The sequence below is a fragment of the Triturus cristatus genome, chromosome 3_1 (assembly GCF_964204655.1).
Source record: "Triturus cristatus chromosome 3_1, aTriCri1.1, whole genome shotgun sequence".
NCBI classification, from domain to species: Eukaryota; Metazoa; Chordata; class Amphibia; order Caudata; family Salamandridae; genus Triturus; species Triturus cristatus.
Genome location: NC_140583.1, coordinates 771576592 through 771601082, shown reverse-complemented (window position 1 = coordinate 771601082; position 24491 = coordinate 771576592). Strand labels below are relative to the sequence as shown.

The following is a 24491-nucleotide window of genomic DNA, read 5'->3' as shown; positions in this document are numbered from 1 at the left end:
GTTGAACAGGATGATGGTAGTGTACATCACATGAGTCGTATTTCCATTTCAGATGATTCTATTGTTAGAAAGAAGACGTATTTTATGGAAGGGAAAAAAGATTATTGGTGGATTGATGTTTTACCGTCTGTTGAGAAGGGAGAAGATGTGTCTAATTTGTCTGAGTCTGGTTTCCTTTCTGGAGTTCAGGATCCTACTTCTCCTTTGTTGAATAGTCCACGGGTTACACCAAGTTCGGATGGTGGAGTGAATTTTGAAGTTCCTCAGGAGAGATGTAGTAGTGGAGGTGAGCTGGGGATTGATCCCGAAGGGAGTGAATCTGATAATCATGTGAATGTTGGGGAATCTGGTTTGCAGAAGGGAATCGTGACCAAAGTGAATAGTATGGAAAACACATCCAGCAAATTTGGAAGACGTATAATAACTCCAAAGAAATTTGAGGAATATGTTCGCTTTTGAATTTTCTTCTTGTTTTTTTATTATTTATTTTTATTTTTATTAAGGAGAGGGATGTGTAGTAACAGGCATATCTCTTTAAGGTAGGATGGAATTAGAATAGGGCTATGTCGTTAGAATGTTTGGTTACAACAGGGATAGGAGAATGTTATTATTCATTTTCTCCAGCTGTTCCTGTACTGAGCTGCATGCATTTGTACCTGGCTTCTTGAATAAAGCTTCAATTCAAGTTTCTGCATTAAGTGTGATTACTACAGAAACCTCCCCTCAATACGAATAGCCCTCGATGACGCCAGATATAACTCGATGTCATCAGCGTACAGGGAGATACGATCCTCCCACCCCTCTGCCCATCTCAACCCTCTGATGATAGGGTCCTTACAGATCCAACTAGCTAGAGGCTCCAATGCCAAGGCAAACAGCAGCCGGGACGAATGGCATCCTTGCCTCGTCCCCCTTCCTAGGGAGAAAATTCCAGATTTTTTGTTATTTACCACCACCTGTGCCAGTGGTTCCGAGTAAAGAAGTTTCGCCCACCAAAAAACCCGGGGCCAAATCCCATCTTTTCTAGCACCGCGAAGAGATAGGGCCATTCGATAGTATCGAATGCCATGGCGGCGTCCAAGGACACCACTACTGCATCCTTTCTCAGAGTGTCTGTTCTCCCAAGGAGCCCGTGGAGTCGACGGAGATTCAGGGAGGTATTTCGGGAAGGCATGAAGCCGGATTGGTCTGGCTGGACCAGCCCTGAGATTACTCCAACCAATCGTGTCGCCAACAGTTTAACTAAGATTTTTGCTTTTGCATTTAATAATGAGATAGGCCTACATGAGGAGCACTGGTTCCTAGGTTTGCCTTCTTTGTGTATCACCACAATTGTGGCAAGTCGTTGATCTTGGGGCAGTCGACTGATCTCTAGGCTTTCCTTATATTCTTCTTTCTTGAGATTGAGTTTGTGGGTTGTGTCGGGATCAACTTGTGGCAGCAGGGCCCCTTCAAGTTCTAAGATCTCTTCTTCCAGTTTGGTGAGTTCCACATTTTTCTCCTTTCGTGCCCCTGTTATCTGAGAGATTGCCTGCCCCCGGACCACTATTTTAAACGCCTCCCAGAGTGTCTGTGCGGAGCCCACCGATCCCTCATTGCCCTGCAAATAATGTTCGATAGTCTGTGTAATGCTCTGCCTGATAGAGGGGTTGAGTAGGTGCCATGGGTTTATGGGTGCCACTCGGCCAACCCGATCCTCCCCACCTGCACCCATATGGGGAACTGATCAGATATACCCTGTGCAATGTGCCTGCCTTCTGTCACACCTGATCTGCCAGTGTAAGGATATAATCAATACAAGATAGACTATTGTGTGCCCCAGAGTGAAATGTTAACTGGGTGTGAGTGGGGTGGAGGATCCGCCACGTATTCGCCAATCCAATAGCGTCAATGAAGGTGGGCAGAACCCGCTGTGCGGGCCCCAAGTCTCTGGGGGGACATTGATCACGCCTACCCAAATTGCGGAGTTAAAGTCACCTCCAAGTATAAGCCTCCCCTCTGGGAACTCCATCATTATACCCCCCAGATATCGAAGGGCAATAGCCTGTAATCCCGGAGGGACATAAACTGACAGCAGAGTTAGCAGCCCACCCTCCCATTTCCCAGATACTGCTGAGTATCTGCCCAGCCCATCGGTCCAGGTGCGTTCAATTGACATGGGAAAGGTTTTACGCATCATAACGCTGACACCCTGTGATCCTGAAGTGAACCCTGAGTATACAACCAATCGGTAACCCCACCTGTCCAGTGCCCTACATGTATTTCCTACCAAGTGTGGCTCCTGAAGCAGTACCACATCTGGGGTGTGTCGTTTGATGAACTGTAGAATTATCCCCCTCTTCAATTTATCCCCTGACCCACTGACATTCCAGGACGAGCGCCTGAATTTCTTTTCACCCACCGGACTCATCTTTTCTTCCCCTACCCCCTCTCCCCGTCCCATTCAGAGCCCCTCCCTCGGGACCCGCACCACCGTTTTCCATTCTGCACGCTCGTCTTCTGGGGCTAGCAGTTCTTGTGTGCCCCGCACCATCCCTCTGAAGCCCGACTGTGTACTTAACTTGGTTATTACCCCTTTGAGATAGTAAAACTGTTAATCCCCAATATCCCTCCTCCCTGCGTCCCCGCACTCTGGGCTTAAAACTGCCCAAGTCCCCAACAGTGCAGAGTGCCAGTTGCCCCATTCTTTTAAACTAACTAGAAATTCGTGAGGTGGTGGCAATACCTCCCCCGCGGCCATCTGCATGCTGTTGTGTGCCCCCAGTCTATTTGCTAACACATTCTCAATTTCAAACATAGTAACTTATCGTAAATAATGTCCTGTTGAGCCCCCGGTTAAATTTTCTAGGGCATTGTCCAAGAAAGAAGTGGCACTGCAGCTCATGTTCTCTTTAGTCGGTGTTCCCCTCGGGTCGATCACATAAGGATGAAAGCCTAATGGGAGAGAGGGTTCTTTCACGATGTGGGTTGTGGTCCCTCGCCGGTCTCCAACCTTCCAGCCAATCCTGCACTGACTCTGGTGTGTCAAAGAACCAGGCCCTTCCGTTCGCTTCTACTTGGAGCTTTGCAGGGAACAACATTGCATACCGAATGTTTTTGTCTCTTAATTGCTTTTTGAAAATGAGGAAGGTTCTTCTTTGCCGTTGTACTGCGATAGTAAAATCCGGAAAATAGGGCAGTTCACTGTTCTCAAATTTGAGCGGAAACTTCGATTGAGCTGTTTGCAGTATTGCGTCACGGTCTCTGAAATTCAAAAGTCTGCCCAGTATTGGCCGTGGGCGGGCTCCTGTTTTAGGTCTTCCCCCAGGTACCCTATGCACTCTCTCGACCGTGAAGTATTTCGATAGGGTTTAGGGCCGGAGGTGGTTCAGGATCAGGTCCGCCACAAATAGATCAACAGCTGACCCTTCGGCCCTCTCAGGAACCCCTGTAATCCTTACATTATTGCATTGTGAACGGCCTTCATAGTCTTCTAGCTGTGTTTCTGTTCATTTCTGTGTGGCCTGAAGTGCTTTAATCTCTTGTCGCATCTGATGGGTTTCACTGCCGAGATCGGTCGTCACTATTTCAATGGATTTCACTTTCTCACTTGTCTTCTGTAAACCAGCTCGCAGCAAGGTCATTTCAGTAGTGATGGTGTCCATTCGTTGTTCCAACGTTTTTCGTACTCCAGCTATGGCCGCCACGATGTCCTTGAGCGTGGATTCTGCCCTGTCCTGTTTATTTGCTGCATCCACTTCTCCAACCCTTTGGGTGGTGTATTTGTCCAGCTTGGTTTGGAGCGATCCTTTCTATCCCTTTGTCCCAGACATCATTGGTCTCTGCCAGTGACCAGCAGTGAGCCCCCACGGGTAGTGCTGGCCGCCAGCTCTTGGGATTACTCTTCCTCAATGGCCTGTCAGGGCTAGTCAGGGGGGGCTCTAGGTCCTACTGTTTCTAGGGATGCGCCTGGGTATGTCGTTTTGCTCAGCTGTGTTTAACAAAAGGGCCCGGGCACTCGGACCCCTGCCCCCTCTGGCACTCCCGCTCGCAGCCTCCAAATGTGTCTTCTTGAGGCTCAATCCCCTGGACGCTACACACTATACTCCGGAGCAGGTGTCGCGCAGGAAACCCCAAGTCCACAGGGTTATGCCACTACTGAATGCACTGCTTAGGTTAGTCTTCCTTTACCTGAAGGGGAGGGGACAACCCATTTGTAGCCACAGACTTGTCCCCACCTACCCTTTCTCAGAGGCTCTGCCCTCCAACAGTGGATCGTCCCCCTTCTGTGTCGTTGGGTCTGGCCATAAAGATCACCACATGGCCCAGGGTCTCCCAATCTGGTTGCGGCTGATCCTTAGGTGCGTTGATTTTCTGGGCACAAGGTTCAGTGATAGTCTGCGGGGCAGCACCTCGCTTACGCAGGCAGTCGCGAGCCCAATCAGAGGTGTCAGCTCCTCCTCACGCCACCCTCGATCCCATTGCATGGAGGGGAAAACCAGCCATCAGTCAGATTTCATACTGGGAGCCACAAGCGTGAAATCGTGGGTTCCGTGCTTGGTTTCCCCCAGTGAGCCGATGATAGTTGCCGCGCCTCGTGGAAGTCCCTATCGGCTCACAATAAACTTGAGCCTGGGGCTTCTTGGGCCTTGGGGGCACGCAGATCATCTGTTGCGATGTCTTTACGCCGGCGTTTCTTTCAGGCACCATTCAATAGCGGAGGTTTCACCACCCCTCCGCATCGGTCCTGGGGGATTTTCCGGATCAATGCACGGATATTAAGGCCAAATTAGGCCACAGGAGGAAGGAGCCTCACCGATTTGCGGTAATCGCGCTCGGTGCTCAAGCCAAGCCCCTATTTGCAGTGTTATTGAGCAAGCCCTGGGTCAGGTAACTTCACTGACGAGTTGTATGTTTTAGTGACTAGACCATTTGAGTGTCTGAGTAGGTTGTAGCTTGAATTCATAACCCGGTGTGTTCAAACCTTTTCTCACTCACTTTGAATTATTATGCGGGATGTCAAGTGGGTGTATTTCCTTCAAATTCCATATTCAAATTAAGTGAATCCATTATAGGGCATTCTTTCTAACAAAGAGGACTATGTGTTGAGCCCGATGGATCAAGAAAGCCATGTTAGGGTTTAGCTCTGACAGCACTTCTTCAGTGCCAGCTCACATTTCCATAGACGGTAATAGAAACTCAGGACATCAGTAACTGTTGAAATCCTACATCATGGTCTGAATGTAACATAAACCTGAATACATACATACATTGGCACACATACCTGAAGTTGCTGGTGCACCACTCCTGCTCCAGGTATGCCCGTGAGAGGACTACAATGAGTCGGCGGCAGCGGCTGATATTCATTATAAGTTCGGCTGAGGGTTCTGTTGGAATAGTCCAGAGAGATTAACAACATCTAGGCATGACTCTATGAAGTAAAAAACCCCAACCACCTAGGTCTGATATATGCCATCACGTGGCCTCTTTGCAACTGCGCTCAGTACCTGACCAAGATCAACACCATATATGATGGGTATGTGATTCTGTGGGTGAACAACAGCACCGCAAACAATATAATAGCTTGTTGTACTCTATTACAGCCTGGGCTTTACATCAGGAGTCATGATATCACAGGCAGATCACCGAGAGTCATTACATCGCAGGTCAGTTTTACTACAATTACACCAGGAGTCACTACATTGTATGGGACTTTACATTGCAGAAAAGTATAGGTAGGTATTTTATATGTGTGTGTATATGTACACACACACACACACACACTCGTATGTATATATTTAAAGTAAATTATTAGTTGAAAAATAGAATTGAATTTTAATGAAATGGCTGGGGAGCCCACCCCCTTGGCCGATTACTCTAATTATGGGAAGGGAGCCGCGCAGATGCCCCCCTCCCAGGGTCTTATTTGGCTCCAGGAAGCCCACCCCCGGGACACATAGCTTTTCTGCCCGCACCAGCGTGGTCAGGTAAAACTTGGTTTTGTTCCCGCTATATGCGGGGAGCCGGCTGGGGCTATGGGGACCTTAAGGATCCCCCTGCAACCTTCAGCGAGTGTATGGTGGGTGTCTTGGGTCGGCACCAGGTCACCCAGTATTGCTGGCACAGAGGAAGGGTCCCCAGGGATGATAAAGGCAAAAGGATGGTGGCCCCTCTCCTTTATTTCAAGTAGTGGCCCTCATCCCCATTAATTATAAAAATGACCCAGAGGGGATGGGGTCTCCGGGGCCTAAAAAGGCTGGGGGGTAAGCATGGTCTCCCTCCCTTTTAATATATATATATATATATATGTATATATATATATATATATATATATATACTTTTTTTTTTTTAAGGTCCGGGGGGATTGGGTACCAAGGGCTTAATAAGGCTTGGGGAAAGGGCCATGCAGACCCCCTCCCCTTTAATATAAAAAAAAAGGCCCTGGGGGATGGGGTCCCCAGGGCCTAATAAGATTTGAAGAGGGACCCCTCTCCTTTTTTGTAAGTTTCGGCCCTGGGTATGGGCTTCCTGGAGCCTACATGGCTTGGGGAGGAGGGCCGTCCTGCCCCCTCCTCTTATTGAATACGGACCCGGTTGCAGGAGCTACATTACACATGTTATTTCTTTTTAGGCACAGGGAGAATAAGAGATTTGCCCAGAATCACAGAATATTGTGGTGAGGTCAGGATTCGAACTTGCTTCCCCATGTTCCAAGGTCAGCGGCTCTAGGAAGTAGAGCACATCTGATCCTATATATAAAAGTATTAACTTAGCTGCAAAGCTATGATTTAATTACACTCCTGGTTTACTTACTTGCATACATCTGATCTGCTTCTCAGCAATACCATGCTGAAATCTATCTGTGATCAACACAATTCTCAGACTTGTGTGTAGCCTATACTATCATCAGCCAGGGATCTGCGTGTGTAACCAAGACCATCCACTGATGTGTGCAAGGCAAACATCACCCAACAATTTATGTGCGTGTGCAATAAATAGCAATTCTAACCTGGAATCTAATGTTCTGTGTATTATCAACACCACCTAAGATTAATAAACAACTCAAACAGAACCCAAGGATCTGTGAATAACTATCACTATCCAAAAAGCTCTGTGTGATCGATCAGTGTCTACAAGCGATTGTGAATGGCTAACAATATCTAGTGGCCTGCGGTGTTAACGAATCACAAGTAGTAGCAGAAACATTTTAGCGGTGGTTGAGTGTGTCTTACCTGAGCCTGGCAAGATGTCTTTGTCATCCAGGAAGAGTTTATATCCATAGCGGTTTTCCAGGTGGGGCTTCAGGATGAAGTTTGCAAATTTTTTGTCATCCGAGGCAGTAGAGTAGGAGACATACGCATCATACAGCTTGCCATCTGCAGGATGGCACAGGAAGGACACCCCAACACAGAGTGGAGAAAGAAGGAATAAAGAATGAGTAGTGAAGCCTTGATTCAAACTTGTGATACACTAATACAATAATGCAATCTCAGGTGTAATTTCTGTTAAAATATTGTTATCATGATAAAAAGAAGAGTGTTTTATTTGACAGGACCCACATGGTGGAAAGAGACAACTAGTTCATATTTGGGCTCCCAGGGTAGAGAAGCATGCATTTAGATTTGGTGATAATTCGCCTCCTGATCTCTGCCCTGCTGGTTCTCTTACAGCCTCCTCCTTCCAGGAGCTTCAGGAGAATTGACTGTAATAATTCAACTGCCCACCTCCATTGCCACCACTTCTCTCTTACGTTTTGAATTTGAGGTTGGGTAAGTAAATGGCTATGGATAAACCCACCTACAGAATGAGGCAGTACAATGACCTTGATATGAGGGATCTGAAGATCATTTTTTAAAAGGTATAAAGGCGACTGGGTGTGCTAGGACACTTTCATGAAACAAACAACATACCACAAGGCTGCAATTCACGCTTGGGATTGAATCTTTGAAGCTCTCAGCGAGTCTAAAGTTCAATGGGAGATGGGATGACACACTCTTTGCGTGAGTCCCATGAGATAAGACACACTGTGTGTTTGTGCCACTATTGCAGAAGGTGCAGAAGAGCATAACTAAGGTGCCCAGTGCTTTCCCCTGTACAAGAAAAGCAAAGGCAATGCAGACGGTATTGCAGCCAGTGGGTCTCTCCAGACAGTTGTCGAACAGCAGCTAGTGGTGCAGTTCAGGTCTGCTGTATACTGAAATATGTATAAAGTACTCCCAAGAGGCAAACCCTGCTGGAGTGTCACACAATTACTTATGTACTTAGATTATTTTTTGGCACGTGTCACTTACCATTCATCTCCACATCTCCATACTTGTTTCTGTACCAGAGCTTGGCATTCAAACGGCACTTCACATACAAAAGACCACCAATGAGCAGCAAGCCCAGAATCGTCAGGGCGAAGACGATAGCAGCCACATGCCCAGTCGGCTCTGCAAAGGCAAGTAGAAAACAATGGTGAATAGGCAGACCATTTACTCACCAATGAGGGGCTATAGGTAAGCATCTCTCTGAGAAGATCACATAAGGTTGCCTTCACACTCCATGTGAACAAGTACCTTGTAAAGAGTCAAGTCCAAGAACAATACGGAGGGTCTCTTGAGGATTCAGCCTACACCCTTTCTCTGCACAACTGCACAGATTTCAGGGTTTTGTGGTGATGCGTAGAAAGTTATGTGATTGAGTTGGCTGACCAACACAAGACTTTGGTCTGATTCAGTGAAAGATTAGTATAGTTATGAGTTATACGCTTACACTTAGATTCTTCAAACAATTGTTATTTTTTTAGATTCTCCAAAGTCCTACTTCTACTGAAATTTACGATGATTCATTGACTTCCAGGCCTGCAGTGGCTGCCGTCAGTCTTAGGTTTAATGTGCATTTGCATACTCTTGTTCCCTTAAGTCCCTTACTATACACTCCCTGAACATATCGGGGGTCCCTGGGGGACTTTCCCACTCCAAATGTACACTTATCTAACAGTTTTTAGAAGTAAATTTAGGTGTTCTATTAGGGTGAAAAAAACCCTGAGAATTGTTTGTGAATACATAGAAAGTTACAACTTTAATGGCTTTTAATCGTCCGTGTAGCTACATCTTGACCTGCCCCTGAAAACTTCCAATTTCTTTCACAGTCATTAAGCTTACGAATGTTGAGAATTTAGCCCCTTTGTGGATTTTTCACAATTCTTACTGCCGTATCTGTGCTCATAAATACACTCCAATTAAGGTTCTGTGAAATGTCATTTTTGGTTGTATAAGGACAAAACTATTGTGGGGCCAAAATATCGAAGTCTAAGGTAAGAGCGCAGAGATAACTATAGATTTACTATTGTTAACTCCACATCTATGCACCTTGACGATATATATATCATCAACGTACATATATAAACATTAAGTATAGTAAAGTTAGCCTTACCTATATTTGCTTACCTTTATCATTATTTAAGCCTTGATATTTTGGCCATGTGATATTTTGTAATCGATATTATGGAGAAGTACCGTCATCTGTGTGCATATCATGTTTTTTCATACCCAAGATTCACATGCGTGTGCACAAACGTTTGTAAATCATCATCACCATTATCATAAAAATGTTATTTCGGTCGAACGACCATAAAAGCTTGCATAGTAAAAACAGTACATTAAAATTCATGGCGGTTAGAATTATACAGTAGTTACCATGGTTATTAACATGGATCTAATTACAACACCTCTATAGTTCGAACAATAAAAGCAAGTTTACCATGGCGCATCGCCTATAAACAATAATTCCTGAGGTCGTGTAGGTTGAATAATTACAAAAAAATAGGCACTGGCTTAGTAAAGCAAGGCCTGATAAAAACCCCACGAGTATGGACAGTGATGGTCCGGATAGTATAGATTTGTCTAAAAATGTAAGTTAGTTATACAGTGTCAGTTCCTTATATCACATTATGACTAGAATAAAACCAGACAGTGACTTATACTTCTAAAAGCATGCAGGCTTAAGTGTTTTTTTTTCTTTTCAGAAATTAAAACTGTAGAAGAATTAAGATTCTTTAAGAAACCTCTGTTTTTGATGGCAAAGTTGATTTTATTGCTGTTTGGTCTTGTCTACAAACTTCCAGCGCCTACGCCACACGGAGGTCAAAAATCGCGACATGGCAAATACAATGGGTCTACAAGTGTCATATTTTAAAACACTGAATGCTTCTGCACAGTGTGTGAACCCTACATTCCTACACAGAGGAACGAGCCAAGACTTCCTTGCTGGTTTATAGGCATGGGCAGAAAAAAGATGACATGGAGCTCTGACTCTTCCTCCCAGCTACAGGCTGGGCACTCCCTACGAACCGCGCCCGTCCATTTACTGGAAAAAGCGCGGAGTGGGAGGGTACCCAATCTGTACCAAACGTATAGTTTCCTTGCCGGGGGTGGATAAATATCATCTAAAAAAGGCTCAAATAAATATTCATCCTTCAAGGATAAAAACTTAGCTGTCAGTTGGCCAGTGGACTGGTTCCCTTGCACCTGTGCTAGCTTGCTCATTCGATAGGCATTCACTAGTTCCGAACAGGAAATTGAAGGGCAAGCTTCCACTTGGTTACTCCACAGGCTTGGTTTGCCCAGCCTGGTACATTCTTTTTTTACGTGAATAAACCAGGGGATTTTTGCCACACCAGGAATACTCAGTATCTCCTTCAGTTCCGTTCCGTAGACAGTCAACTCAGGTGTCACCCATAATCTGCCCCAGAACATGAGGGGTTTCAGTCCTATTTCCTCCCCAATTGGTCTGATCCCTAAGTCCAGCCGAAGTGGGATAAGAGGAGTGCTAGAGGGGAGACCCAAAATTTGCCTCATAAAGCTGTTTTCTACTTTACTCAGATCTTGACAGCAGCAATGCCCCCATAATTCTGCCCCGTATAGTGTCGCACCTCTGGCTTGCATCTTGTAAATCTCCGCTACGGGGCCTGCAGGTTTGTAGGAGTAGTTTCTTAATAATTTAATGATTCCTCCAGATGTCTGCGCTAACTTGAGTTTAGATTTGGCAATTTGTGGGCCCCACTCCATGTTTTCTGTTAGTGTGACCCCTAAGTATTCGAATATCGTCACTCTATCCAGTCTAGTGCCATCTAACTTGGGGTTGGGACAAAGTATTTTAGGCGGATTACAAACCAAGAACTTGTTTTTTTGAGTATTTATCTCCAATCCCCGTTTATTGCAAAAGATGGCCAAACAGTTCAAAATCCTTTGTATACCCATAGAGGATTTGGACATTAAGAGGGTGTCATCAGCAAACATGATTGCGGGGACCTTGTGTGCGCACACAGCCCTGCCTTACACCTCTGTCGACTGGGAACCGCGCTGTCATTTCTCCTCCTTTCCCACATCTTACCTGGGCAAAATTTGCATCATGTAATCTAACAAGTATAGTCAAGAGATAAGGGGGAATATCCATTTCTATAAGTACCTCCCACAGGTTTCCTCTGGGCACTAAGTCAAAGGCCGACTTTAAATCCACAAAAATTACATATAAGCTTTCACCCTCCATTCTCACCGTTTTCCACAGAATTAGTTGTAACCTATACATTTGGTCAATTGTGGACGTGTTCTTCCTAAAGCCAGCCTGATATGGGCTTAGGGATCGCGTGGTCATCCATCCAACCTTGTAAACTGTCAAGAATTAGTCTCGCGAAGAGCTTTTGTGCCGCATCAATCAGACTAATCGGTCTGTAATTAGTTGGCAGGAGAGGGGAACCTTTTTTGAAAATTGGGACTATTTCTGCTCCTGCCAGGTTTCGGGGATTAACATACCCTTCAGGATGGCATTGAATAGGGTCAGTAAATAGGTCCCCAAATTTTCGGCTCGTGCCGGAAGAGATCTCCCGGAATCTTATCCAGTCCAGGAGCTTTGCCGGGCGAGAGTTTGTTTATCGCTTTTACCACGTCTTACAGAGTGAACTGCGACGCTTCTTCGCAGTTATCCCTGTAAAGGGATGGTGCTGGGGGAAGATAGGAACCCAGAATTTCCTTGGAGGTGTACAGAGCCTGAAAGTGCATTTCCCACACTTCCGCGGCTATATTAGGTTCTACTGCTAGTTTGCCCTCACTACTGCCCGTGCTGACTATTGACCAGAACCTCTTCAAGTCTTTAGAGCTTAGTGCAGTTTTTAAATCATCCCATCTATTCGGTTCCCACTCCTCTTTTGCTAGATGTGTGATCTCTTTATACGACACCCTCTTTAGCCTGATGAGTGGTTTGTTGTTGGCTTTTATAGCCGCCAATAGATCCTGTTTGGCCTTGCGGCTGCTGTCATTGAACCAGGAGTGGATGGCTACTTTGTTCCTCTTAGTATGCATCTCTGGATGGACAACATCCGCTAATTTAGATGTCATCCCTGCGTGCAATGCTGCGATATCTTTAAATAAGTCAGGAGTGGGTGTCCCTGAGACCAGTTCACTTAATTTTGTTAAGACCGGGACTACGGCTGCGTATAACGCAGACAGCTACCCTGGTGACTGATGTATTGCCTCCCATTTTATTGCTTTCCTGTTGTTGGCCAACGTTAGCCCGCTATCTACGGAGGAGCTTGTGGTCGGGGCAGTTCCCAGGTCTGGTAAGTCCAATACAAGTGATAAAGCATTATGGTCGCTGTCATGGCGAGAATATACTACAAAATCAACAACTCTGTGCCAATGCTTTGTTTCCACTAAGACGTAATCAAGAAGGGAAGCTTGGCCGGTTCTATTAAAAGTGAAATTCCTGGGTGTGTCTGAGGGTGTCCGGCCATTGCATGCTCTCAGAGAATGGGTCAGCGTAAATACATTTATCTGGATTGCCAGTGGAGACCAGGCCTTTATTGGTGGAATTTGTGGTTCAGGAATGGACCAGTGTGCATCCTCCTCAGTAAGAGTTGAGTCTGTCATATCGTTAAGTGGCTCGAATTGACAATTAAAATCTCCCCCCACTTTTACCCAAGCATTAGGGGGAACAGCGGGGATAAAAGAAATCAGGTGATCAAACGTTGGTGATTCCTTGGTCACACTAACAGGGCGAGAATAGACATTAGTGAGAGCCAGTACCAAGTTGTTTGGAAAGCTAAGCAATACACATTGGATGTAATTGGGAAAAGTATCCAACTGTTTGGCTATACAGACAAGATGGGATCCCACCCAAATGCAGAGGCCCCCAGAAGGTCTGCCCCTACCTCCTGAGGTGGCTGGGATGTTAAATGACGTAAACCCCGCCCTGTGCGAATCTTGACCTGCCCAGGTCTCCTGAAAAAGACAAATATCAAATTGGTCCACAAATAGTCCCCAATCCGAACAAGCTAATTTGTTTTTCAGGCCTGCAACCTTCCATGATAAAACTTTTAACTTCCTCCCTAAGTTCTGTGGGGCCTTGGCATCATTGGATGCATGGCTTCCATTTGTACATGTGCCTCCTAATGCAGCCTCAGAGGTGTTACCCAGGGTCCCAGTAGATAATTTTGTCCCCATCTCAGTGCATTTTAAGGAATTGGACACTGCGGATAATAGTGGATCCGGGGACCTTTCCAGTAATATTGCACTATCACCGACTCCCCACTGCTTAAGAATTTCCTTACCCCACATGTCTGCCCTTACCCCAGGAGTATTATGCACAGCTGGTTGGTGTGCGCTAGGCACCTTGGTCCCGCCGTAATGCCCTATAGTTGTCCCTCTGTAGACTTTACCCTCCCCCTCCATTTGTCAATCCACTTCTTCAAGGTCCTCAAATCTGTTCCATACTGGTACATTAAACAGTAGGGGCTCGGAGGGGGGTGCCTGTGGCTGTAGTCCTGAAATTTCAATGGGCATCTAGAGTGGCCAGTGGAGGTAATGGCCCTGGCTGGTTGGTGAGCACGTGGGTAAAAATAGTCTAGTGGTACAGATTGTATCTCAGTATGTGGCTCTTGGGGTCTCAGCTCTTGTGTCAGTAACCAGCGTAAAGTCTGGGGATTTCTAAATTTTTTTACTACACAGTCTCCCTAGTTCAGCTTGGGGCTGGTTCCAATCCAACCCGCTCTGCGGACCATAATGATTTCTCCCGCTCTTTCATAGGGTATCTGCCTGTGCCTTGCTAGCCAGAACAGGCTTTTGTTCCTAAGTTCCAAGTAGGTTTCGCTCTGGCCACTTTTAAGCACCGGTACTCCCGTCAACACTACCACATATGGGGTTGCAGCCGGGGGTAAATTAATGGTTGGTTGAATTGTTGCTTCTAAGCTGCCCACTATGGTCTCTGCTCCTCTACACAATTCACAGTGCTCACCGGTCCCTGTTGGCGTGATAGCATTTTTGTTTCCAGCCTGAGGGGTGTTAGCTAAGCTGTTACCCCTGGTATCGACCTTAGGGTTCATAGGTAATAGACAATCTGCATGGGTTTGCGCCTGCTGTTGATCTGGTCTAGATGGTGGCGGCTTGACTGATTTAGCTTCCTTGCTAGCTTGGTTGTTAGATCGGCTGGCCCCAAATGGATTAGTAGAGTCGTGACTCCTAAGTATCCCTTCTCTATCCACAGATTTCGAGCTTGTCATCGCTGCCTGGCAGCTAAAGTCAGTCCCCCTCACCGCAGACTGGACAGGGTCATTACTCATGTTTACTGCCCTGGTGTTCCCCAGTGTCTCCAGATTATATAGGTGCTCAGCTAGTGGGGCAATTCCTTCCTTTATGAGAATTTTAATTTGGGCCAATAAGTCTCCAACCATGTTCTGAACCCAAAAGGGGGAAACTAGATCGGTTTGTGTGCTGGCAGTGCAGTCTCTGGCTGCTTTGGGGATAGCTGGTTGTAGACCCTCCTTTGGCTTTCTTACTCTTTGGAGCCCCCCTGTTCGCTTGCTTGAGCTTGCCGGTCTTGCGTAGGGTATTGGTGGCACCCCCCTCGAGATTTTCCATTTTAGGGACTGCTTCTTGTTGCTGGCAAAGGTGCAGTGTTTCTGTTTGGGGTGTTAGGGGCGGAGTGGGGGTGTTGGATGGGGTCTGGATTAGCAACAACGGGCAAAGATCAGGAGTTAAAGAGAGGCGCCTCTCAGTTCACTTTCTGTCGTTACTGCCCCTATTGCTCTTTGGAGCATTCTGTCAATCGAGGTCGGTGGTAACCTGGGAGTGGTAGTCGTTTTTTGGTGGGACTGTTTTACAACACAGGTACGATTCCCCATTATGCTTGTTAACCCTTTTACCAAGCCCACCCCACTCTTGATACAGGGCAGTTGCTCTCAGAAATATTGGAGCGGGCAGAATAGAATTTGCCAATTAAGTGAAAAGGGTGAGAAAATGGAACGAATAACTGCGGACTTTGGTGGTACAGAAGTCAAAACAAAGTTAGTCTAATGTGCAAGAGTCAATCAACCCAGTCCAAATTTTATACAGAGAATAATGAGGAAAACTCTTCCCATGTGCACGAGTGGTGAACTTGGGGTCCTCGTTTAGTTGAGCTTGCTCTAAATGTCTTTATAGCGAACAACAGCCCACAGATGCCATGAAATGCAGGTCAGAAAACACCATTAAACCAAAGAATTGTGAAAAGTCAGCAATGTCTTCAATCCCCACCTATCTCACCATTTTAATCAAAAGTTCACTTATCTATGGCTCTAGGGGACACAGAAGCACAAAGAGACTGATAGTGCATCCATTAAAATATATAGATTTTGTGAATCATATTTTAATAAGTAAGTAATTGACAAAGAGCAACCAAAGTACAAAGCACTAGCCCTAACAAGCTGAAGTTCCTTGTAATAATGCAAATGTGTCTGGTATTTGGGTTACTGGACATGTTATCCTCTCCATAGCAATAGAATGAAATACTTATATAAAAGTGTCTGAAATCTTTAGCAGCCTTTTGCTGCCAGGGAAACTTTGTTCCGCTGCATATGCCCCAAAAGTGAGAAATGTGATAAAAATAAAATCAAAATATGTTAGTGAAGGGCGTATCTTCTTCAATATATTCAGGATACTTTCAAAACGCTAGTTAATCACGATGCACTTGGCCCTGATTGATTGATGAATTGTAAATTGAAAATATACAGATTACCTCTCATTTCTTAGTTGAGGTCTTTATCTATAAACAATGTGCCCGAATCACCAAATCTTGGCAATTTGCCCACATGTGGTTGCAATAGTCATTGGCCTTTATACCCAGCCATTGTTTTTGCTTCACTTTCGGTGGTATAAGGGGAAAAAGGCGATTAACTGAGAACCTGGGCTTCAAAGGGATAAGCAGATACCAAGCTATATTTGTCAGGAGATTTTTAACAGATTTCTTGGGTTTGCCTTGTGCGTTATTCAGTGTTCATGTTAACTTGCCTTGGTCAATGATCTGCAGCATGGAACGAAAGATAACTTTAGCCCAGTCCATTTCTCAGCGATTCCAGTGTACTATTTTACATTTCTGGGACATTTAAGATAATTTTTTAAGTGAGACTAGTCATGAATCTAATATTTGATGTACTGAGGAATCTCAACAATTTCTGTGTTTTCTAAGACTGCTCCTTCAAGCTCGGGAGATGCGTTGTGACTCCGGATCTAGAATATTTAGGTCCTGAGCTTCACTCAAACATGACTTGTGGCTCTGGCCCTAACCATGAAGGAAGATAAAACAAGCATTTGCAATGAAATTGGTCTTGCATTTGCGAGAGTTAGAGCTATTGGCGTTGAAAACGACAAAGTCTTTTTCCATGAGTTTTGAGTTGAAGTGGAATGGGTGTATGTGGTTTGGAGTGGAATTATATGGGTTGAATTGGAATTGTTAATTGTGGAATCGTGTGGGGTGAAATTGTGTGGAGTGGAGTGTATTTGAGTAGAGAAAGTAAGTGGCATGGTGAATGGATAGGGTGAGAGCTGCACAGAATAGAAGGAAAGAACGGTAGAGAGGAATAAGTGGCTTGTGCATGAAGTGGTGAATGAACTCCAGACAGAAAAGCAGAAAGAGGTTGTTGGAAAGAGAGAAAGAAGGGGAGAGCAGGCCACAGAAGCAAAAAGAGGGTGCCCCTGTGTACGCATAAGGGACCCCAAGAACAGGAGGAGAGCGTGGGTTTGAGGGATGGTAATTGTGAAAAGGCACAAAAAAAACTGTGCTAGAAGACCTGAAGTTAACCAATATGAGAGAGCCTGTAAAAGTGCGTGGCAAAAGAGAGTGAAAGAGGAGTGGGAGGGGCACACAGAGGGGTAGGCGAGAGGTGGACCAGCGCACAGCACAATGTGTTACAGGAAGGTAGCATGTGTGTATGTAAAAGCCAGACTCTCCCTGGGTGTATTGCATGATGTAATTTATAAGTGTGACAAGAAGCTAGAAGCTTGAACTGAGCCCTTCTGCAGCATCAAGTCTTCTGTTGTATGTAGGAAAATGACACGAGCGCATGGCTCCCAGGCTGAAGCAAAACGTAATTGAAAGGGGGTGTGGCATTGAAGAGTTTCTGATTCGCCAGCCAATACAAGCTGGGACAAGTTCATATCTTATTACTCTTATTTATTTTAAAGCGCACTATCACTATCCAAGCTCTAGAGCGCTGTAGCAAAAACTTTACGTGAACAAAACTCGTGAAACAATTGGCCATCACACTGCACTTTAAAATGAAGAAAGTAGAACACGTAGTGTTGGATGTTTTGTGCACAGCTGCTCTATCTCCTCGCGATTTGTGGCCGGGTTTCAGCAAGTGCTACATTAAGGCAATAGGTCTTGTGTGTTTTTAATTTATAAAACCGGCATAATCTCCAAAATGTATTTTTCTACTCAAGGAAAATTGCCCGCAACTGGGCAAATTAGCAAAAACCCTTCACGGCTATGTACAAAAAAACATTGGTCAATATAAAAAAAGTCAACAAAATACCCACAGATGATTAAAAGAAAGAACGACCATGGCCTGCCTAAAAAAAAGCACATTCCTCTGAGTTCAATCCTCTTGCACACAGGGGGAGCTATAGTGTCGGCTGCAAGATGGCCGCCACATTGTGAGGCTTTGCGGGCTGGACGGACGATCCGTCATAAATCCAGCAACCTGGCCAAACATCACAGGCCCTACGTGTGGGAAAATGCCCCATGACACTCGCGGCAATACATAAATGTGCCCTGGACTGGCCAGGTTGCACGGTTCGAGCTGCTGGTGAGAAGACGTGGAGCCGTGGGCGCTGTCTGAGAAATCAAGATGGTGGCCTCACATTGATTGGAGTGAGCGCGGAAGAGCTGTGAGCCCTGCCCGGATGCCAGAACGTGATCTGCCACCTCCTCTGCATACAGCTGTCCGTCCAGATACGGAGAGAGGTATGCGGTGCAGGCCACTTTCATCGTCTGCTGACGGCCTGCGGTTAGCCGCCCCATGCATTACACGGGAAGACTGAATCTGCGGTGCAGTAATACACGTGTTGTGCCACGGCTGGCTCTGAACTAGACAGGCGCTGAACGGAGAGGAGATGGTGGTACCCCGATGGGACCTGGCACCCTTTGCGTTGGTGAGCCTGCGAACTGCACTGGGCGACGCCTGATTGACTGTAATGCCGCAGCGTTATACATGGCTGCTTCCCCCCTCCCGCGGCCCTAGCAGTGAGGTGGTGGGTCGCGGCTGCGGGGAGGCCGCCTTGGAGTTCGCCCAGCACAGCACGACACTGCGCAGAGGAGCAGCCCTAACAAGGTGAGGTGAATTGGTCGGAGGCCTGACAGGGGCGGCGTGCCGTAGGTCTCGAGAAGAGACAGCGGGGCTTGGGAAGTATGCGGCCCCCCCCGCCCCGGCCCTGCTGATTTCTGAGACAGAAGGGCCCAGCCTGCTGGTGACTGGCACGGAGGAGCAGCGAGTCCCCACACCCTCAAGACGCAAGATGAGTGTAGCAGCGGGAGGAAGAGCAGCTATAAGCTCACACCTCACCCCCTTCCTCAAGAACACTGAGAACAGGTCGTGGGACCAGAGTAGGGGCATCGAGGGAGGAGTGGCCCCTGCTCTTACTTGAAACACACATCACACAGCCGCACTGGGGGGGCCATGCAGTAGAGCTGGATAACACATGGCTGCGAGGTTCTGCTGTGCTGCCTTAGCGGGCACTGCTGCACTAACACAGGGCCTGCTCGCAGGAGGTCGGTACTGGGGCTGAGGCGGAATCCTGGATCCCATGGAAAGAGGAGAGGCTCAGTGAGAATGGACTCTCTCCCCACCACTATATCAGATACTGGGCGGAGTGCCTTGACAACTCGCGGACCCTGCGGGGGAGAGCCATCTCGTCATACGTGAGCGCGCCAAAACTGTGTGCTCCACGGAACGCTGCAACTCTGGACAGAGTACCTCACCGCCTCACCTTCCGCCTCGCTGGAGGTGAGCCCACGACATTGCCCCATCCCAGTAGATTATGCTGCCACCACCTCGAGGGGAACATCACCCATGCAGAAAAACTCCTGACTGACCGGACATCCACAAGGCAGATACACTGCAAACGGATACGGCTATCCTGGTGAAGGACAGCACCTGAGGAGCGGAAACAATTGCACACCATGGGCAAAGCAAATGCAAGGCAACCGAAAATATCCTTTGAACAATGCAAGACACACCTCGGGGGTACCCCGCCAGAGGAGGAACTGCAAGAAACAATTATGGAACCCATGTCCGAGCCAGAACCAAACATTCGTAAAAATGTTCAAGGATCTAAAACAATCACTATCGGCCATTGATCTAAAAATTGACTCCATGTCTGATCGTCTGGACCGGCTTAAGGACAAGGTCTCAAACCTTGACGAAAGCATTGCGAAGGTCGAGCGGCACACTTCTGCGCTAGAAGGTGAGGGAACTGCCACACGAAAAAAAACTGCTTCGCTAGGAAAAAGTCTTGGAAGTTATACCAAACAACAATGAAGACCTAGAAGCTAGGTCGAGATGCAACAATCTGTGAATTTTGGGTATCTAAGAGACCACAGCCATGACCCATGTTGAGGACTATGTTGAAGAGATGCTTCGGTCCCTATTTGAATACTTTTTGTCGGTGGTCTGCATAGTCGAGCAGGTCCACAGATCTCTTGGCCCGAGAAACCCCCCGTTCCCCCGGGAGCCCCGCCAAGGCCAATATTCACATGATTATTAAATTATAGCGACCGTGATGTTGTAGTTCGCAAGGCCAGAGACCAACAGGAAACAAAATACCAGGGCAACGTTGTGTCCTTCTTCCCCGATTTCACTTTATCTGTTCTGGCTCCTAGGAAAGAGTTTGTGCCCGTGAATAGGCTGCTGCAACAACAGGACATCAAGTTATCTGCTTTACCCTGCAAAGCTTCGAATTTTTCACTCCGGCAAAACCACGTTCTTTATGGATCCCAAACTTGCCACCAAATTTGCATGTAATCTCAAGCAATCCAAACAACCGCATGTGCAGATAGAAGCCAAGCGGAAGCGGACCCTCTCAATGAAAATGACTGAGAATCTGGGCGACACCAGATGCCTGTTGTGCTGTGCTCTCCAAGAGCCGACGAGGAGAAGCCTCAGCTTGCATTTCCTCCAGGATGACTTTCCCCCTTACAATAACCTTTTAGTGACTTAACATGTTTGCCCGGATGTCTGAGGGTACCTCCCTCTCAGACGCACCTCGTCCAGCCACCTAGCACCCAACTGCTGGGAAGTGCCGAGTCCCTGGTGTTCCCCACTGGGATGAGTTCTATGTTGTTCCTAAGAGTTAGCCACTTGGAGCCTGTTTGGGGTAGGGGTATCACATTTCAGCCATGTTGGGCGGCTGTAGTGGGTGGTGAGTGGGTCTCTCGGGTGTTGAGCATCTTAGAATGGATGCAATGGTTTTGTTTTCTTTCCCCTCCCCCCCTTTCTCCACTCTGACCTCCCTCCACCAGGCACCTGGCACTGTCATGCCTCCGGTGCACAAGGAACTGAGTGATTGTATGCACAGGCGCGACTGTTAACAGTGTGACCACAGTGAAAGCAGTGACGTGGAATGTTCGTGGTCTGAACGACTGCAGAAAGGTGTGACTGGTCACGGCATATTTTGGTGAGGATATTTGCTTTCTGCAGGAGTTGCATCTGACAGGTGCCAGCTGCGCGCGCCTACGAGCGGGTTGGATAGGAGAGAAATTCATAGCCGGCTACTCAAATTATACGAGAGGCTCAGGAAGGGGCTCCCCTGGCGCACATGTACCACACTCTGCGACCCTCAAGGGAGATATGTAATAGTTGCAGGGGTGCTGGGGGGACAACCCTTCAGGCTGATATCGGTATACGGCCCTAATGCTAACGATCCACACTTCTTCAGTGAGGTGAGGTGGCTAATTGAAACGCTTGGCCCTGGTGCTATTCTGTGGGGGGAGAGACTTAAATGCAATATTAGATCCGGACAAGGAAAGATCGGGAGACTCCCGTAGGCCTCACCCGTGGGCTGTGAAGCAGCTGCAGGTCCTCATGGCTGATCACGAGCTGGTGGACGTTTGGTACCGTTGTCACCCATACAGAATGGAGGGCACATGCGTATCCGCAGCAGGCCCCACCTGGTCCAGGATTGATTACTGGGTAATGTCACATAGATGTAGACGCATGGGTGCTTGGTGTCACCCATCTTGCTCGCACCCTTTCCGATCATGCTCCAGTGCTACTCGAGTTTTCGTTACCTGGTGCTCCAAGCAGGGCCTTCAGCTGGAGACTCCTCACCGATGCACTCCGGGACCAGGTCTTTTGAGATGTGATTCGTTCCACCATAGTAGAATATTTTGACATAAATGTTGGCATGGTAGACTTCCCCTCCACACTGTGAGAGGTATACAAATCTGTTATTAGTGGCGAGTGCATCGCCAAGGGTGTACTGCGCTCACTCAGAGGTGATCTCAGATGCCTCAAGGGAGAGATATGGGTGCTGGAGTTGGAATATTTCACCTGTGAACAGTTAGCGACCCTTGGACGTATCGAAGAGAAATTTACGGAATTTGAGAAGGCAGCCCACAGAGAGACGCACTATCTGGGGAAAGAAACACACGCCCACCTTTATGGCAAAGGAGATCAATCTAGGAGAACACTGGCGGGCCTTTTAAAAAAGCCGTGGGCAAGCGACTACATTAGCGACTTATGCAATATAGACAATGGAGTAGTGGCTGGGCAGGATGCTGTACAATCCGAAAGGCTCTCCTTCTTCTCCTCACTTTACGCCGCACACCACTGAGAAGCACACCCCGATCTGATTCCCTTTCTAGACTCGATTAAACGGCCGTGGCAAAGTGATGGCCAGCGCAGATACCTAGACGAGCCGTTCTCAGAGGAGGCGGTGATTGGAGTGATCCGGGCCATGCCCGGTGACAAGGCCCCCTGGAATGGACAGACTCACATCTGCGTTCTACAAGGATTTTTCTCCACTACCTCCTCAATATGTACGAGGAATCACTGGAGCAGGGCATGCTCCCCCCTGCCTTCAAGAGGCATTAATTGTAACTATTCTGAAACCAGAAAAGGACCCGCAGCTTTGTGACTCCTATAGACCGCTGTTGATGATGAACAACTGAATATACTCCCTCGTAGCCTATCTGTTCCTTACATCAAAACTTAGTTCTTCTCAAATTATCTCATACATTTACTCACAACAGCGACACTTGACATTGAATTTTTCATTATTTTTATTATTTCATTGCTTTATATATTTTATAACATTTACATTTTCTTTTTATGTATATCTTTTCTTCATTCAAAGTGACAAAACTGATTATAAAAGTTCATACAAAAGACAAAATTAACACAATCATTACATACAATTTTATATAAACAAATCCATTCAATAGAAAAATAGCCCCTGGATTGACTTCAATAAATACAACCATACCACAACCATTCAAAGTCATCCATACTCTCACAAAAATTCATACAATCAGCATCAGCATCTGTACAAGGTAGAGGGTATGTGTGACAAAAGGAACCTCTGCGACCAAATAGATTTTTATATTCAGAACACAAGGCTCAACACAGGGTCGACGCGCGTTTCGGTGGTGTAAGAAGGGTAGTTAGACCACCTTCATCAGGACCTTTCCAGATACCCACATCAATATCACAGCAATCAGGGGACAGGATCAAAGAATGGGAGGGTTTTTTAGAAGTTATCAGCCAGCAGCTATTCATGTAATCTCTTGCTCAGAGTCAATCTCTTGCCTCTGTGTCAATGGTAGTTTCCTTAGTCAAAATATACTTATTCTATATCTTAGTCATGTGGTCTAATGCGCTAAAGAGCCAGGCTTGTCCTAAATGATCTTAGGGAAGTAAGACTCTGACCAATCTTGTACATTCTTATGCGTCAATCTTTGTTCCACATCAATATTATGGCTTTTGCTCAGACAATTTGTACGTTCCACTATTTTATGGAATCCGGTTCCCTTCACGCAGTAGCCCACGGCTCTCCAGTGAATGTTGCCGTGTTCATGGAGCCACTGGCCACCAGATTAGGGCAAAATCATACACAATGCGGCCTTGCTTTAACTCCTAGGGTGATCATAGTGTCCATGTATGCTGATGATGTCACCCTTTAAACACCCAGCTGTAAACCTGGACGCCCTAATCCGCAAAATTATTCGGTTCGATGGCCTATCGGGCATTACCATAAAATCGGGGAAAGTCAATTATTTTCCCGCTCACCCCTGCCACCGATAAGGTCCAGTCGGAATTCCCACTCAATTGGGCAGATTCCCTGTTGAAATGCTTGGGAATCTGGATTAGCAACGCCCCCCTGGTCCCCCAAGCGGCCCAGCCTCAGCAGAGCCGCCCGCTCGCCAGTTTCCCGCCGCTGCTCGCCACAGGCCCCGCCCACCACCGGCCCATTGGCCGAGCCGCTCCCGCCGCCCAGCTGACCCGCCCTCTCGTCCCCCTTCTTAAGGGGACAGCAAGGAGTGCTCGGGAGTGACCGCTGCGCCTCTCACCAGGCCGGGTCACCCCCTTGCTCCTCCTGCCGCCTCCTGCTCCTGCCTGCCAGCCTTGCCGCCTTTCTCCGACGCAGACGCCCCCCTGGCCCCCCGAGCGGCCCAGCCTCAGCAGAGCCGCCCGCTCGCCAGTTTCCCGCCGCTGCTCGCCACAGGCCCCGCCCACCACCGGCCCATTGGCCGAGCCGCTCCTGCTGCCCAGCTGACCCGCCCTCTCGTCCCCCTTCTTATGACGCCCCCAGAGCGACCGCGCAGCGGACGCGCGCAGCGGGAGCGCCGAAGGTGCGCCAAAGGTAAGCCCGTCTGCGCCCGTCTGCGCCCGTCTGCGCCTGGCCCGCGCCCAGCGCCAGGACCCCTGGCTCCCGCAGACCCCAGCCCACCCGCCGGAGGACGCCGCCACCCTCAACGCACTCAACGCCGGCCGAATCCCAGGATGCTACTGAGCCACCCCGAGACGCACCCACGGACCCTTCTGCTGCAACGCCTGCAAGTTCACCTGCATCCGGACCAGCACTACTCCAGCACCAACCAAGACCAAGACGAGCAACAGCAGCAGCCTCCTGAAATGCATCCTGCTCAACACCCGCTCCGTCCACAGACACGCCATCGAGCTCAGGAACCTGCTCGACACAACCTCACCAGACGTCGCCTTCCTC

At 47.5% G+C, this 24491-nt stretch overlaps 1 protein-coding gene across 2 annotated transcripts in view; it reads right to left on the bottom strand.

Annotated features, from left to right (window-relative positions):
- The window catches only part of SIGIRR (single Ig and TIR domain containing), a 189472-nt gene that overhangs the window by 45760 nt on the left and 119221 nt on the right, over nt 1-24491 (bottom strand). For both annotated transcript variants that reach the window (XM_085644953.1, XM_085644952.1), the window contains exons 5-7: nt 8271-8411; nt 7212-7355; nt 5264-5366 (exon numbers count right to left, since the gene is read on the bottom strand). In XM_085644953.1, coding sequence (XP_085501079.1) covers nt 5264-5366; nt 7212-7355; nt 8271-8411 — 388 coding nt within the window. The remainder of the gene's footprint in view (nt 1-5263; nt 5367-7211; nt 7356-8270; nt 8412-24491) is intronic.